Source organism: Notolepis coatsorum (assembly GCF_963971535.1).
Source record: "Notolepis coatsorum genome assembly, chromosome: 11".
Taxonomy (NCBI): Eukaryota; Metazoa; Chordata; class Actinopteri; order Aulopiformes; family Paralepididae; genus Notolepis; species Notolepis coatsorum.
In genome coordinates, this window is record NC_140175.1 from 41,932,990 (window position 1) to 41,946,880 (window position 13,891).

At 41.9% G+C, this 13,891-nt stretch overlaps 1 protein-coding gene across 7 annotated transcripts in view; it reads left to right on the forward strand.

The window, feature by feature from the left end:
• Positions 1-13,891, forward strand: part of psd3l (pleckstrin and Sec7 domain containing 3, like) — a 305,351-nt gene that overhangs the window by 185,635 nt on the left and 105,825 nt on the right. For all 7 annotated transcript variants that reach the window (XM_084325309.1, XM_084325306.1, XM_084325307.1 and 4 more), the window contains one exon: positions 3,821-3,910. In XM_084325309.1, the coding sequence (XP_084181435.1) occupies positions 3,821-3,910 (90 nt within the window). The remainder of the gene's footprint in view (positions 1-3,820; positions 3,911-13,891) is intronic.

Consider the following 13,891-nt stretch of genomic DNA (forward strand, 5'->3'; position numbering starts at 1 on the left):
ATCTTATATTATAGCTATGGGTCTAATAACGCTGTCGATTGTCAGTGAGTTGCTTCTGGTCAACGTGCAAAAAACGGATAGTTTTTTCATCCGTACATTTCTGTTTTATACCGTTTTGAATATGAGTATAGTTTTGGTGATTCTGAGGAATTCCAGGAAAAGACGCGATAATAGCCTTTTAGTGGAATGCACTTATCACGTTGTCATTTTTCGCCTGATTATCGAATCTTCCTGAAATCAACGCTAGATTATCATTATTATGTCTCGTCGTGCATACATGAAATGGCCCTCGTAGTGGGGCGCTCGCCCCCCCCTACCGCAGCCAACGGTAAAAAGCACAACACTGTCCACACAGATAGCTTTGATCGCGGGAGAAAGAAATATCAGATCAATGCAAGATTTTATATATAGTGTTCTTACCTTGTCTCCGATGTAATGCAAAAAGAAAAAAAAGCCAATTATCTGTTCGCCATTCCAAATACTGCTCGTGGAGGTCCGTCCCACATTGTCCGGCATTGCATATGAATGGGGGGGGGGGGCAGCATCGCAGATGTATCGTTGTAAACGCTAGTCCTGCCGGAGTATTTAAACCCCACCCGCACGGCTCAGATCGGCCCAGAAAAGAAACGACAACATTTTTTTATTTATTTTTTAGATGATCTTTTTAGCGTTTATCGCTTTTCCTGGTCAGACATGACCGACAGATACAGTGAGGGTGAAACGGGGAGAGAGAGCAGGGGAAGACATTCGGCAAATAACGGCGGGTCCTGGAATCGAACTCGGGTCGGCCGATCCGCGACGCAGCGCGGTACATGGTGTGCTACTGGAGCGCCGAAACTACACCATTTCTAATGGAGTGCAATACCGGCTGGAAGGTGTAGTCGGCGGTATTTGCCCTTTTGCGAGCTCAGACCCATTCCCAATGATAACATCAGGCTGGATGGATGAAAAATGAATGGATATAGCTAATAAAATAAATGACGATTAAAGATTAGAGTTTTCGCGTGATTGTCGCTGAACGGTTGGCGAGTTAACCCAACTTTTCTCTTGACTGGCGCAGGATGAGTTAATAGTGAATATATTTATATATTCTTTTTAAATCTGTGCTAGTTTGCTAGTTTCTGGGTCATTCGTTATTTCCAGTATGTCCATGAACTCCGAACACACAACCAGTCAAAATAAATTCATATCATGTAACCTTTGCGATGTACATTTTCACTGTTTCCATTGCTCTTGCATGGTTTAATTTTCAATTTGGAGAGTCTAACCTCCTATGATTGACAGGCAATTCGCTTGTTCGATTTCGAGGAAGATTGCATCGACCAATCAATTTCGGAACGCAACATGTCTTGAGTTTCAGATGAGGAATATACAGTATCCACTAGGGGTGTAACGGTACACAGAAGCCATGGTTCGGTACGTACCTTGGTTTTGGGGTCACGATTCGATACGAGTTCGGTACAACAGGAAAAAAGCAATAAAAGTCCCAAACGCATAACGCTAGGTTTCTTTTCATTTATTTTGAACAGACCGTAGTGTCTAGTTCCACCTAGTGTCATATAGTCCCCCCTGAGATAGCTGGTACAGCCTGGGCCTGTAGTGCATAAAGCAGTAAACACAACAGTGAACATACACTCTTGCATAGGTCATATTTCTATGCAGGGCCGGCTGATAATTTTTTTTAAAGCAATTGGTCACAATCAGCTACAGAACTGAAAAGCATATCTTATGTTATAAAAGTACAAAATAAGTAGAATAAAATATCATCAAGCCTCACTTATCATCATCTAGCCTAACTTATGATCAACTATTTCCATATCATCTAGCCACACTTATTATGGGTGGGAATCACCAGAGGCCTCACGATACGATACTATCATGATACTTGAGTCACGATACGATAGTATTGCAATACTAAATATATTGCGATATGCTGAGTATTGCGATATATTGCGATTTATTACCTTTTTTCAACTGCAAAGTAAAACTGTCAACATGTTTTATCTAATAAAATAAAGTTCAGTCTGTTCATCTCACTTCAATAATTTTTATTGCAGAACATGGTATTTTCTCAAGCAGACAGATGTAAACACTGTAATCTGTGTTGCATGTACCTGACAAACAACTGTTTGTATTACAGTCATATTCCAACTTAACTGAATGCACATGTGTGTGGACTACTGTACTATTACAGGTATTGAAATGAACAATGCAACTTCCTTATACAAAAAAAATTAAATAAAAAAAAATCTTTTTTTTCAATAAATAATTAAATATCGATACTTGGCGTCCCTGTATCGATACAGTATCGGCACGCAAAGTATCGCGATACTACTACGTATCGATTTCCCCCTCACCCCTAACACTTATCATCTAGCTTCACTTATTATCATCTATTTCCATATAATCTACAGTAGCCTCACTTATTATCATCTAACTTCACTTATTATCATCTCTTTCCATATCATCTAGCCTGGGTTTTTAATTTACCACTCACAGTTAATGAAGTGGGCGGTCACTGCGAGATAGCTTTCAGTAGCACGGGAGGTCCATCCCTCAGTTGTTAGTGCAATGGCGTGTGCAGTGGACAGCTCGTGCTCAATCACTGCTTGTGTGCGCCTGTAAAGGGCTGGGACCACGGAATGGCTTATGTGCGCACGGGATGCGACAGTGTAGCGAGGCTCGAGCACTTTTAATAAATGTTTGAAGTCGGGTTCCTCTATTATAACGTGAAGGCATCTTGTTATGGTGTGTCGTCTTCTTCTGCTGTTCATGTTGACGGTTGGCAAATAGCGTTTAGGTGCTTTATCGCCACCTTCTGGATTGGGAGTGTGGATCAGAACGGACTGATTCAGACGTATTCTTCGTATGGCTGCACGTACCGAACCGTGACCTCCGTACCGTTAATTCGCGGGACGAATACAACATGTACCGTTACACCCCTACTGTAGTATCCACATATCTATACACGGTCCAAAACAAACAAATCCAATTTGCACACAAACACAATTTCAATAAATAAAAGATATTTATTGATTAGTAGCACAAAGTCCGATGGGCAATAGAGTAGTATAACAGTCCAGGGTCAAAACACGTATCAGGCTCTCGTACAAAAAGGGAATGTTCAATACTCTTGTCGTCCGGTCCAGGGTCAGTTTCACAAGGGTGTATCTCAGCCAGTCCAGGGTCCAGTACCACAAACACCTTCTCGCTTTCACCTCTCCTTTCAACTACCTCTCACCTCACAAACTCTGTATAACACTCTCTCTCTCTGCTCTCTGCTCCTTCCTCACCTCCACTCAACCTTTCTCTGTCTCCTCGGGCTTTAAACTATGGGTGTCTGTGTGTGTGTGTGTGGGATATGGGTGATCACGTGGTGCACAGGTGTGTTCCATCAGTCCTAATCAACTCCCTAATTAATTCTCCTCTGCCCGTGGCAGTAGTATCTCCCTTCCTCCACATAGCCATGGGAAGGGGGATGATATCTGCCACAATATTTATATATTATATTGTTTACACTGCTTGTTCTTACTACCTGTACCCCCCCCCCCCCCCCCCATGCTGCTATGATGCCTGAATTTCCCCAAGGGGATCAATAAAGGAATATCTTATCTTATCTTATTTAGATGCTCAGCAAGAACAAGTAATGCTCTGCTTACTGCAGACGAATATAGCTGTGGTGAAGTCCCCATCTTGCCTGTCAATCCAGTGAGCCAGACCAGTGTTGACAAGGTTGACCAGGCCCTTGGATCAGGGGAGCTGGTGGCATGACGATGTCTCTCACATAATCACACTAATAAATGTTTCCAACACCTTGCAGAATATCGGGAAGAAGATGACGTGCCAGGAATTCATCTGTAACCTTGATGGGCTAAACGGAGGTCAAGACTTCCCCAGAGAGCTTCTGAAGGTAAGATCATCTGACAACAATTGTACATAGGTGTTTAGAAAATCAACATGAAGTAATGAGAGCATTCCATGGGTGAAATGGGATGGAGGTCGTGGTCCAGCAGATCTCTATTAGACCAGGTAACACAAGACTCTATTTTGGTCCACCACGTTCAACTAACAATCTGACCCCCGAAGCCGACCAAGAGCAATTGTTTTCAACTGCATTAACCTGATATTCTGTATGACTTACAACCTGAAGGACAATAACTTTCTACCTCTTTATTAATTAGTGCTAGTTGAGTTTTGTCATTGGAGATGGGGTAGAGTGAAACATCAGAACACAAAAGAACAGGAGGCTCTGTTACAGTAGCCACATATTCCAGCAGCTACTGCGGTCCAGAGCAAACCATGTGGCTAACATGGCCGCCATGTAGTTCTTCTGTTTCCAAGTGGTAACCAAAACTGTATAATATACTTCTGCAGAGGGCTATCTGGTCTTCAGTATAATGAGCTGTAAGAGTTAATCAATTTCAGAGAAGGAAATTATGTTGTCTAATAACAGCATTGTCAGCACCAGCAATTTGTGCTCATTTGGCTGTTGATCCAATAGAAAGTCGCATCTCCTGCTGGTTAATCTCCTCCCTTAGTCATACATGGTGTTGCTCAAGCTTAGTCCTGCGCTACCAAACCACAATACAGACCCGTTGACCATAAGCTCCACTACCCAGGGAAATGAATATCTCTTGCCAAGTCTCTTCTCGGTGGACATAAATAATGAAACAATTCCCCAGCCCCCCTTCTGTCTAATAAAGTGAACACATACCTCACTCTTGCATCAAATTATTGCATTGGCTAGCGTTTGGCAGTAGCACCCCTTGGCTTTGGATATGGCCAAATGGTAGGCACAATGATGGTCTCCAGGACCAAAAAATACCCTCACCGCTCCGCCTCCACATTGTGCTTGTCATCTCACCACTTACTCACTGTTGTTTCTCTGTTAGTCACACCATTATGGGTCTGTGATGATGCAAACATCTTAACAAATCTATTAGCTAGCCTTAGAGACCTAAGATTAGAGCTAATTTCCATGATCAAATATTGCTGTTAACGCTACCTATTGTTAATCAAATACCTGTTTACCTGTAACATTTGGTAGCTGACATAGCAGCAACAATTTGGTTAAAAATGTTTGCATTAAATGTTTGCTAACAGCAAAACAAGGAGGGTAAATGGAGGACATGTCACTACCGACATAATGCATCATATCCTTTGAAGAAAGTGGGGTATCACACATGCAGTGCAATATGAGCATGTGCTGTACCCTCATCTCTCATTGGCTTATTGGTGACTTAGCTTCCAATATATTAACCTTGCTGCAAGAGAGGATGTTTTGCTTTGCATTGTGGAGTAGATTAGGAGGACTGATAACATGAGGGAAGTCATACTTAATTATGGAAAGTGAAAGTGGCTGAATATTTTACAAAAGGCACTGTATTATTATATAATATACCATAGTCTAGCTATATAGTAACTTATTATACTGTGAATATTTCCAGACCTCTCTTGGCAGTATCACTGCTGAACCTACACATCAGACAAACAAAACATGTAAACAAAATGCAATATCACAAGGAGTACTTTTGCCTCGAGGTCTGTTTGATGGCATTACAGATTATACCTTTAATACAGTCTCCCATTGTTTGCACAAGGTTAAGTTATACTTTGAGTCTATGCCTGCCATTTCTCTTCTATTCTATACAAAAAATATATTGATAGATGACTATCTTTTTAAGTGCTTGGCTGTTGGCAACCTCTGGCACCCTTACAAACTGGTAACAAATGCACTTTCATTGAGTGCACATTATCAGATCAACAGCCTTAGAAATGGGTTAGCCTCAATTTGAAGCCAAATATCGAACAACGGCTTGAAATACTTTATCCAGCATCTCTCTTGTACGTTATTTTTGGAAAACGCCAAAGCTGCATACTGTATGCTTTAGAAGCTAATAAATAGTATTTTAAATAATGAATAGTCCCTCTCATCTTTGTCCTGCTGGACCTACAAAAGGCCTTCGACACTGTCAATCACACCATTCTGATTGACAAGCTAAAAGCAATTGGTTTTGATAGTTTATCAGTGAGCTGGATACAATCCTACCTGGAGGGGAGGGAACAGATGGTGGAGGTAAACGGTACCCTATCCCCCCCCCTCACAGTGAGCTGCGGTGTTCCACAAGGAAGCATACTAGGACCGCTACTATTCCTAATTTATGCAAATGACATGTCGTCAGCTTGTGACTGCAACTTGTTCCTGTTTGCGGACGACTCAGCCCTGCTGGTCTCTGACAAGAACAAGTTACAGGTTGAAAAAGCCCTCAGCTCGGAACTAGGCAAAATCTGCATATGGCTCGCCGACAACAAACTATCATTACACATGGGCAAAACAGAGTCCATTCTCTTCGGTTCAAATAACAGACTCAGCAAGACCGACGGCTTCTCGGTTACAGTGGGTGACAATATTGTCACAAGGAAAGATGGAATTACCTACCTGGGTTCCATCCTAGAGGCTAATCTTTCCTGTGACAAAATGGCATCCAATGTAATAAAAAAAGTCAACCAACGAACTCTATTCTTGTACCGGATCTCCTCTCTGGTAAACAAGAATACCCTGAAGACTCTAGCAGGAGCACTCATTCAAGGGTACTATGACTATGCTTGCACCTCATGGTACCAAAGCACCTCAAAGGCACTAAAAAACAAATTACAAACATCTCAAAACAAGCTAGTCAGACTACTGCTTGACCTGACTCCTAGAACCCACCTCACCCCTGCCCACTTCGACAACCTAGGATGGCTTAGAGTAGACGACAGAGTACAGCAACTTGCAATGGGCCTGGTCTACAAGATACACTACGCGACCAAGGTACCCATGTACATGTCAAAATACTTCCCAAAGGTCAGTGAATACCACGATCACAACACCAGAGGGAGCTCCACAAATCATGTTAAACCCAGATTTGGCTCAAACAAGGGACTAAACACGTTTCGCAATTATGCCACATCAATGTGGAACGCCCTACCCAAAGCTGTAAAGGAATGTGAATCACTACCCACTTTCAAAAACACTCTCAAAAAACACCTACGTGAGACAGCAATTCGAAACTGGCCCCTACAAATGTCCTAACCTAGTTGTACAGTAAATGACCAAGTAAGGCTTTGTCAGTATTCCAATGTACAGTGTAAAATGTGTGTGTGTCCTACCCAACCCCCCCCCCCACTTCCAATGTACAGCCCCCACCCACCCACCCAACCCCACCCCACCCACCCAACCTCCTCCAATGTACAGTTTCTACGTCAAATGTATATACACTCTTTTTCTGGACACTTTTGTATCACAAACAGTACTGTATTTGCAAATCTGATATGTCATAAATGTATAGATGTAGCAGTACTGTATCTGTATGTCATGTATGTCATATATGTTATGATGAATTGAAAATGGGGGACCCTGATGTAAACAAGACGAAAGTCTTTCTCTGGTCTGCATCCCCTTAACAATTGTATGTATTGAGCTGTACTGTACTGTACCCATTCTGCAATCTGTTAATAAACTTTTCAATCAATTCAATCAATCAACCCTGTTGCACAGAATGTCGAGGTAAAGTGGGAATAATCAACTAATCGTTTGTCCAACCCTCACCCTTCAGAGACCCTCACAGACTCAAAATCATAATACAGATTCTCAAACCCTTTCAAGACTCAAAGCTATTGTGTTGCCTCTCTAAAACATTTGTAATTTAAAAAGTTCAATAGTAAGTGAATAGTGGTTTGATCTTTAGAATTCTTCACTGCTGGGCGGCTATGTGGTGTAGTGGGCAAGGCACTCGCCACGAAATGCTGGAGACGCTGGGCTCGTCAGTTCGAGCCCAGCGCTCCACATTTGCTTTCAGTTTAGCTGGTCGTCCGTACTAATACACATTGGCCGTATTAGGGGGTGGGAAACTGTTGGGTGGGGATCGGGCGTTGTGGACAGGTCGGTTGGTGTGCCTGCGCAGTAGAATCAGGAAGTGTCGGGGGCTGCGTGAGCCTCCCACGCGTTACTCCTCGCCACTGAGAGATCGAGCTGCGCAGGTGAAAAGATGCGACTGCTGTTACCTCAAGTACCGGAGGGGACTTGTGCTATGTATGACTTAGTCCACATAGCAGCCGGCTTGTGGGAGGCAAGAAACAGCGTCCGTGACAGGGGAGGGTTGAATTGGATGATACGAAATTGGGATGGGAGAAAATATAGAAAATGGGAGAAAAAGTTGATAAAAAAAAAAGAATTCTTCACTGCTAAATGAGTTTGAGCTTGGTGGGATGATTCAGTGGAACTCAACATTTACAAGGGAGTCAGGATGTTGTCAAAAAAAACGTAATTTGCTGAGATTCTGCAGTAATACATCTTGTGAGGCCACCCATCCTCAGTGTGTGTACAATTTATTCACCGAGTTCCCAAGCCTGGCCTATCGGATAAGAGCATTTGGACTTCTTGGATGCCTGCCTTGGCTATGGTTGGCAAATGATTAAGGAGAAAGGCAGGGTAATGGAGAGTTGAGCATGACCAGCGAGTGTAAATCAAGATGGTGTGTCCCAGACCGTACACGCTCTTATGTAAGCACAAGTATCACTGCTGAACCCATGACCAACCCATGGCCTTTAACTTGACTTTGAGGAATGGTAGCATAGGGGTGTGTTATGTAACGTTTAAGCAGACAAAGAATGTAGAATGTAAACATGTTGAAATGTGCTTCTATGCCATATTAGTTCCACTCCATCTATGCTTGAGGTAAAGCAGAAATAGACTGTAACACCAGTGTCTTGTTGCTGTGTTTAAATACTCAGTGAAGTACTGTTGGTAGTCTATTTACAGCTTTGCATCAGTTTCTATTCCTTCCTTCAGATAGATTTTTGACCTGTCCAAAAGCATATCCAACTTGTCCAAATAAGGTTGAATGCAATATGTGCTTGGCTGCCTATATTAACCCTTTATCTGCCAGGGATTATTCTGATCTTAATCACCTCTCTGCCACCACTGTAAGTCTATGGAGATGTTCCCCTTCTTTGCAGGGCTATAACTTTTTAAATTGTATTGCTAAATTGACATTACTATGGCCCATTCAACGTCAAGTATCTATCGTTTAGGATGTAGCAACGTTCTACTTTTTCATTCACATATTCATACTAAAATACGGTCTAAAGTATAAATATGTTTTTATCGTTTTCTGCAGCATTCTGCAGAACGTGAGTTATAGGCATAAATACATATATTAGATCATCAAATGTAGTTTGATACCGATTGACGTCGGATAAAAAATTTCAATTGTACAAGGTCCTAAACGTCATGCTTCATCATCTGCTGGCGACCGGGGGGGGGGGGGGGGGGGGTAGCGTTGGGCGATCAGCGTGGAGCAGAAAGTTCGCTATTATGGGATGTTGATCTAGTTGGTCCAGTTCCAGGTTGTATAATACTATATACGTCCAAATCATGTTGTTTATCGAGTTATTGGCAACGGATCGCTATCCAGTGTATCAAGCTGGAGTCCCGAGAGCGATAGCGAGTGGCCGGACGAAATATGGGTGAGCACTAGGGATGCCCCGATCACGTTTTTTGCCACCGATACCGATCACCGATCGTCGTGAGCCATATCGGCCGATACCGATCCGATACAGATCGTTTTTGATTAAAAGAAATAAAATTTTATTTTATATAATTTTTTTAATATTTTTATTTTTAATATATATATTTGATATATAACGTTAATACAACGCCTCAGTGAATTATTTAGTTCAATGGGACATTTCGTTTTGAACAGTGAACTAACTTGCGCTAACGTGAGCTAACAGCTAACAGCTAACAGGTATCATACACATCTACTAGACTTGATGGAGCGTTTGTTGATGTCAGGAGCTATCGGTAGCTGGCCGGCTAGATACCGTTCGGTTAGACAATGCCTCATCATGTATTAAACTAAAAGTGAATAGTTGACTGGGTCATTTTGTAACGGTAGCTAAGCTAACGTTAGCTCAGGGAGACGCCGTCCTCCCGTGTCCCGTCTCACTAGACTAGAAGACCCGTGTTTACATGCGTGCGGGAGGGGCTGGAGGGATGAGCAGACGCCGCACCACCCGGTGTCTGAGACGGAACTAGATCGGCTTTGACGATCGGCGAAAATAAAGCATTATCACTGATCGCATATTTATACTGATTATCGGCCGATAACGATCGGTGGCCGATGGATCGGGGCATCCCTAGTGAGCACCACTTCCGGCCGCTCACTTCCGGTTTTGGCACCTCGCCGATCGGCCACCAGATGGCGGTCTTGCACCGTTGGAGAGTTGAGAGGAGCTCTACAGCACCCGTCAAGTCTCCGTGGGTGCAATATGATTGCCATGACAGATTTTTGAAATATTGATCTCAAAGACGCTGTACGACGTCATTGGCAGATTACGCATGGCGAGGAATGACGTCTAAACACGTCATTGGCGATTAAAGGGTTAACACTTTGAGTGCCAGCCACGGCATAATTAGTTATTTCATGCCAACCGTTGAGTGCCAGCCGACGAGATATGCTTTTTTTTTTTTGCGATTTCCATTCATATTTCATCAATCTAGCCTCACGTTACCAGTGGGGATCTGTCTGAACTCGAATAGGGAAAATACCGCCCCCTATCGTCTCCCGGATGGTAATGCACGCATTGGAATGGACTCAATGAAAATGGATGAGAAGAGAAAAATCCTAAATCCACATTTTACTTCTCAGGCAAGTAACCCGAGCCGATCGGACTCATTGTGGTCCCTCAGAACAACGTGGAATATATATTTCCAGTACCCAGCGTTGGATCAATAAACGCGATCGATATTTGGAATGGCGATCAGGAATTTGAATACTCTTTTTGGAGAACATCTGATCTGAGGTAAGGAATCTATTTTACCAGTATTGGGATAATCGGAGCTATTTTCACCTATATATCAGCGTGTGCCATATGTGTGCGTGTGTGTGTGTGCAATCAGGAAATAAGAGAATCGATTTTTCAGCCCTCTTCTATAGCGTGCATAAGTACACATACTATCGATAATTGATTGATTGATTGATTGAAAAGTTTATTAACAGATTGCAGAATGGGTACAGTACAGTACAGCTCAATACATACAATTGTTAAGGGGATGCAGACCAGAGAAAGACTTTCGTCTTGTTTACATCAGGGTCCCCCATTTTCAATTCATCATAACATATATGACATACATGACATACAGATAGACAGTACTGCTACATCTATACATTTATGACATATCAGATTTGCAAATACAGTACTGTTTGTGATACAAAAGTGTCCAGAAAAAGAGTGTATATACATTTGGCGTAGAAACTGTACATTGGAGGAGGTTGGGTGGGTGGGGTGGGGTTGGGTGGGTGGGTGAGGGCTGTACATTGGAGGTGGGGGGGGGGGGGGGGGGTTGGGTAGGGGACACACACACATTTTACACTGTACATTGGAATACTGACAAAGCCTTACTTGGTCATTTGCTGTACAACTAGGTTAGGACATTTGTAGGGGCCAGTTTCGAATTGCAGTCTCACGTAGGTGTTTTTTGAGTGTTTTTGAAAGTGGGTAGTGATTCACATTCCTTTACAGCTTTAGGTAGGGCGTTCCACATTGATGTGGCATAATTGCGAAACGTGTTTAGTCCCTTGTTTGAGCCGAATCTGGGTTTTACATGATTTGTGGAGCTCCCTCTGGTGTTGTGATCGTGGTATTCACTGACCTTTGGGAAGTATTTTGACATGTACATGGGTACCTTGGTCGCGTAGTGTATCTTGTAGACCAGACGCTAGACTTGTAATCTAGCGTTTACTTGAAAACAATTCATAAATAGGCAGAAAAATGACAACGTGTTTTGTGTATTCCACTAAAGAGCGATTATCACAGAATCTTCTGAAATCTTCTGGAAGTTTCAAGAAACAAGCGTTTTTCAAAATGATATAAAACGGAAATGAACCGATTAAAACAAATAATCCGTTTCGACAATGTTGACTGCAAACAGGTCATTGATAAGCGACGGCCATATTAGACACATAGCCGGCACTGAAAGTGTTAAAGGGGACATGCATTATTTATAAATGGCTTTTTCCAGTATTTAGCATTGTATTATAGCAATAGGGGTTAGTATCAATGGGTCTGTGTCTCTAATTACCATATTGACTCATCAGTCTAGTCTCGAATTCACGAGATCTTCCCTCACTCAACTAAGCTGTTCTGATTTGACAGTTTTGCTGACGTGAAAAATATAGCACTGATTTGCATAACTAAAACTCTATGGTTGACAGCGACAGCAGAGCGAGTGGAAATATCTTCACTTCCTCAAACAGAGCGAGGCAGAGAGAGAACGAGCAAGCGAGAGAGATAGAGGGAGAGAGAGGAGCTTCTGTCGGGGAAACAAACACACGCATTTTACACACAACCTGACGGCGCGCAGGGGGAAACACAAACACACACGCATTTTACACACAACCTGACGCGCGGGGCTTCTCCCTGGTAGAGACAGAGAGAGAGAGGGACCGCGGCACAGGAGTGTGTGAAACACAAACACACACGCATTTACACACACAACCTGGACCGCACAGGGGAAGCAGTGGAGAGATAACTTTATGCTCCGTGTCCCTCTCTCTCTCTCTCTCTCTCTCTCTCTCTGTCTGCCAGTCGCAGACTGTGGGTGACTCTCACTCAAAGCGCTTATGGGCGGAGCCCATCCAAAAATAGCCTGAAATCCTGAGGTTGAAAAATGATGCTTTTGAGTACTTGATCAAAAATATAAAACAATGCATTTTTTGGAAAAAAATCTTTCTGATGTGTTCCATAGACTCTCAGGAATTGTGTAAAGTTGCCCAAATAGTGCAAGGAATAGCAATGCATGTCCCCTTTAAACAAGGGCTATATTTAGCCAATCAATGTATATTCCTAAATGGTGACTTAACATTCTATAGCAAATTCTGGTGCTTTTAGAAATAAAGGGACAAAATAATAAACTACAAATAAAACTAGTTACAATGCTTTCCCATCACAGCCTTTGCAGTATGCTGTCCAGAATTGAGGTGTTGCTAGTATTTGTAGGAAGATTTGTGTGTGAGTGTGAGACCAGAGGAAAGATGCAGATTGCCATCACTTAAAAGCGATACTAAAACCGCCTTTGGTCCTTCATGTGTGTCTGGCATGTCTCTTGGTTGGGTGCACGGTTAGAAGAGAACTGCTCGTTTCATGTGCTCTGCAGGTCTCTGTGATTTTTGCTCACCAAGCTGTGACATTGAATGGCAATGAAATTGAATCGGCAGTATTATGTTTTGATTGAAGCAGAGCTGCACATTGTATTATTACTTTCTCTTTTTTTTCGTCATCAGACGACCACATTGTATTGGCCCGATCAAATAAAATGAACATTTTATTAACAGATTGCAGAATGGGTACAATACAGTACGGCTCAATACACACAATTGTTAAGGGGATGCAGACCAGAGAAAGACTTTCGTCTTGTTTACATCAGGGTCCCCAATTTTCAATTCATAATGAATTTTAAGTAAGGGTGCAACTTGCTCCGTGCAATCCATTCTTTGTGGATCTAGCAGTTAGTGTTGAGCTTTAACACTTAGTTTTAAAGCTACAATAATTGTCTGACCATTAGCCAGCAGCACTCATAATTTTTCCCAAAACTAAATCCTACCAAAAGTGATAGCAAAAGTGGTACTTTTAAATTATACACAATAAAAATGTTTGCTAAAAAAAACATTTCAACTACAATAAATACAACTCTTTTTGGCATTTCTTGGTTGTTAAACAATAATAATAATAATAATAATAATAATAATAATAATAATAATAATAATAATAATAATAAATAATAATAATAATAATAATAATAATAATAATAATAATAATAATAATAATAATAATAATAATAATAATA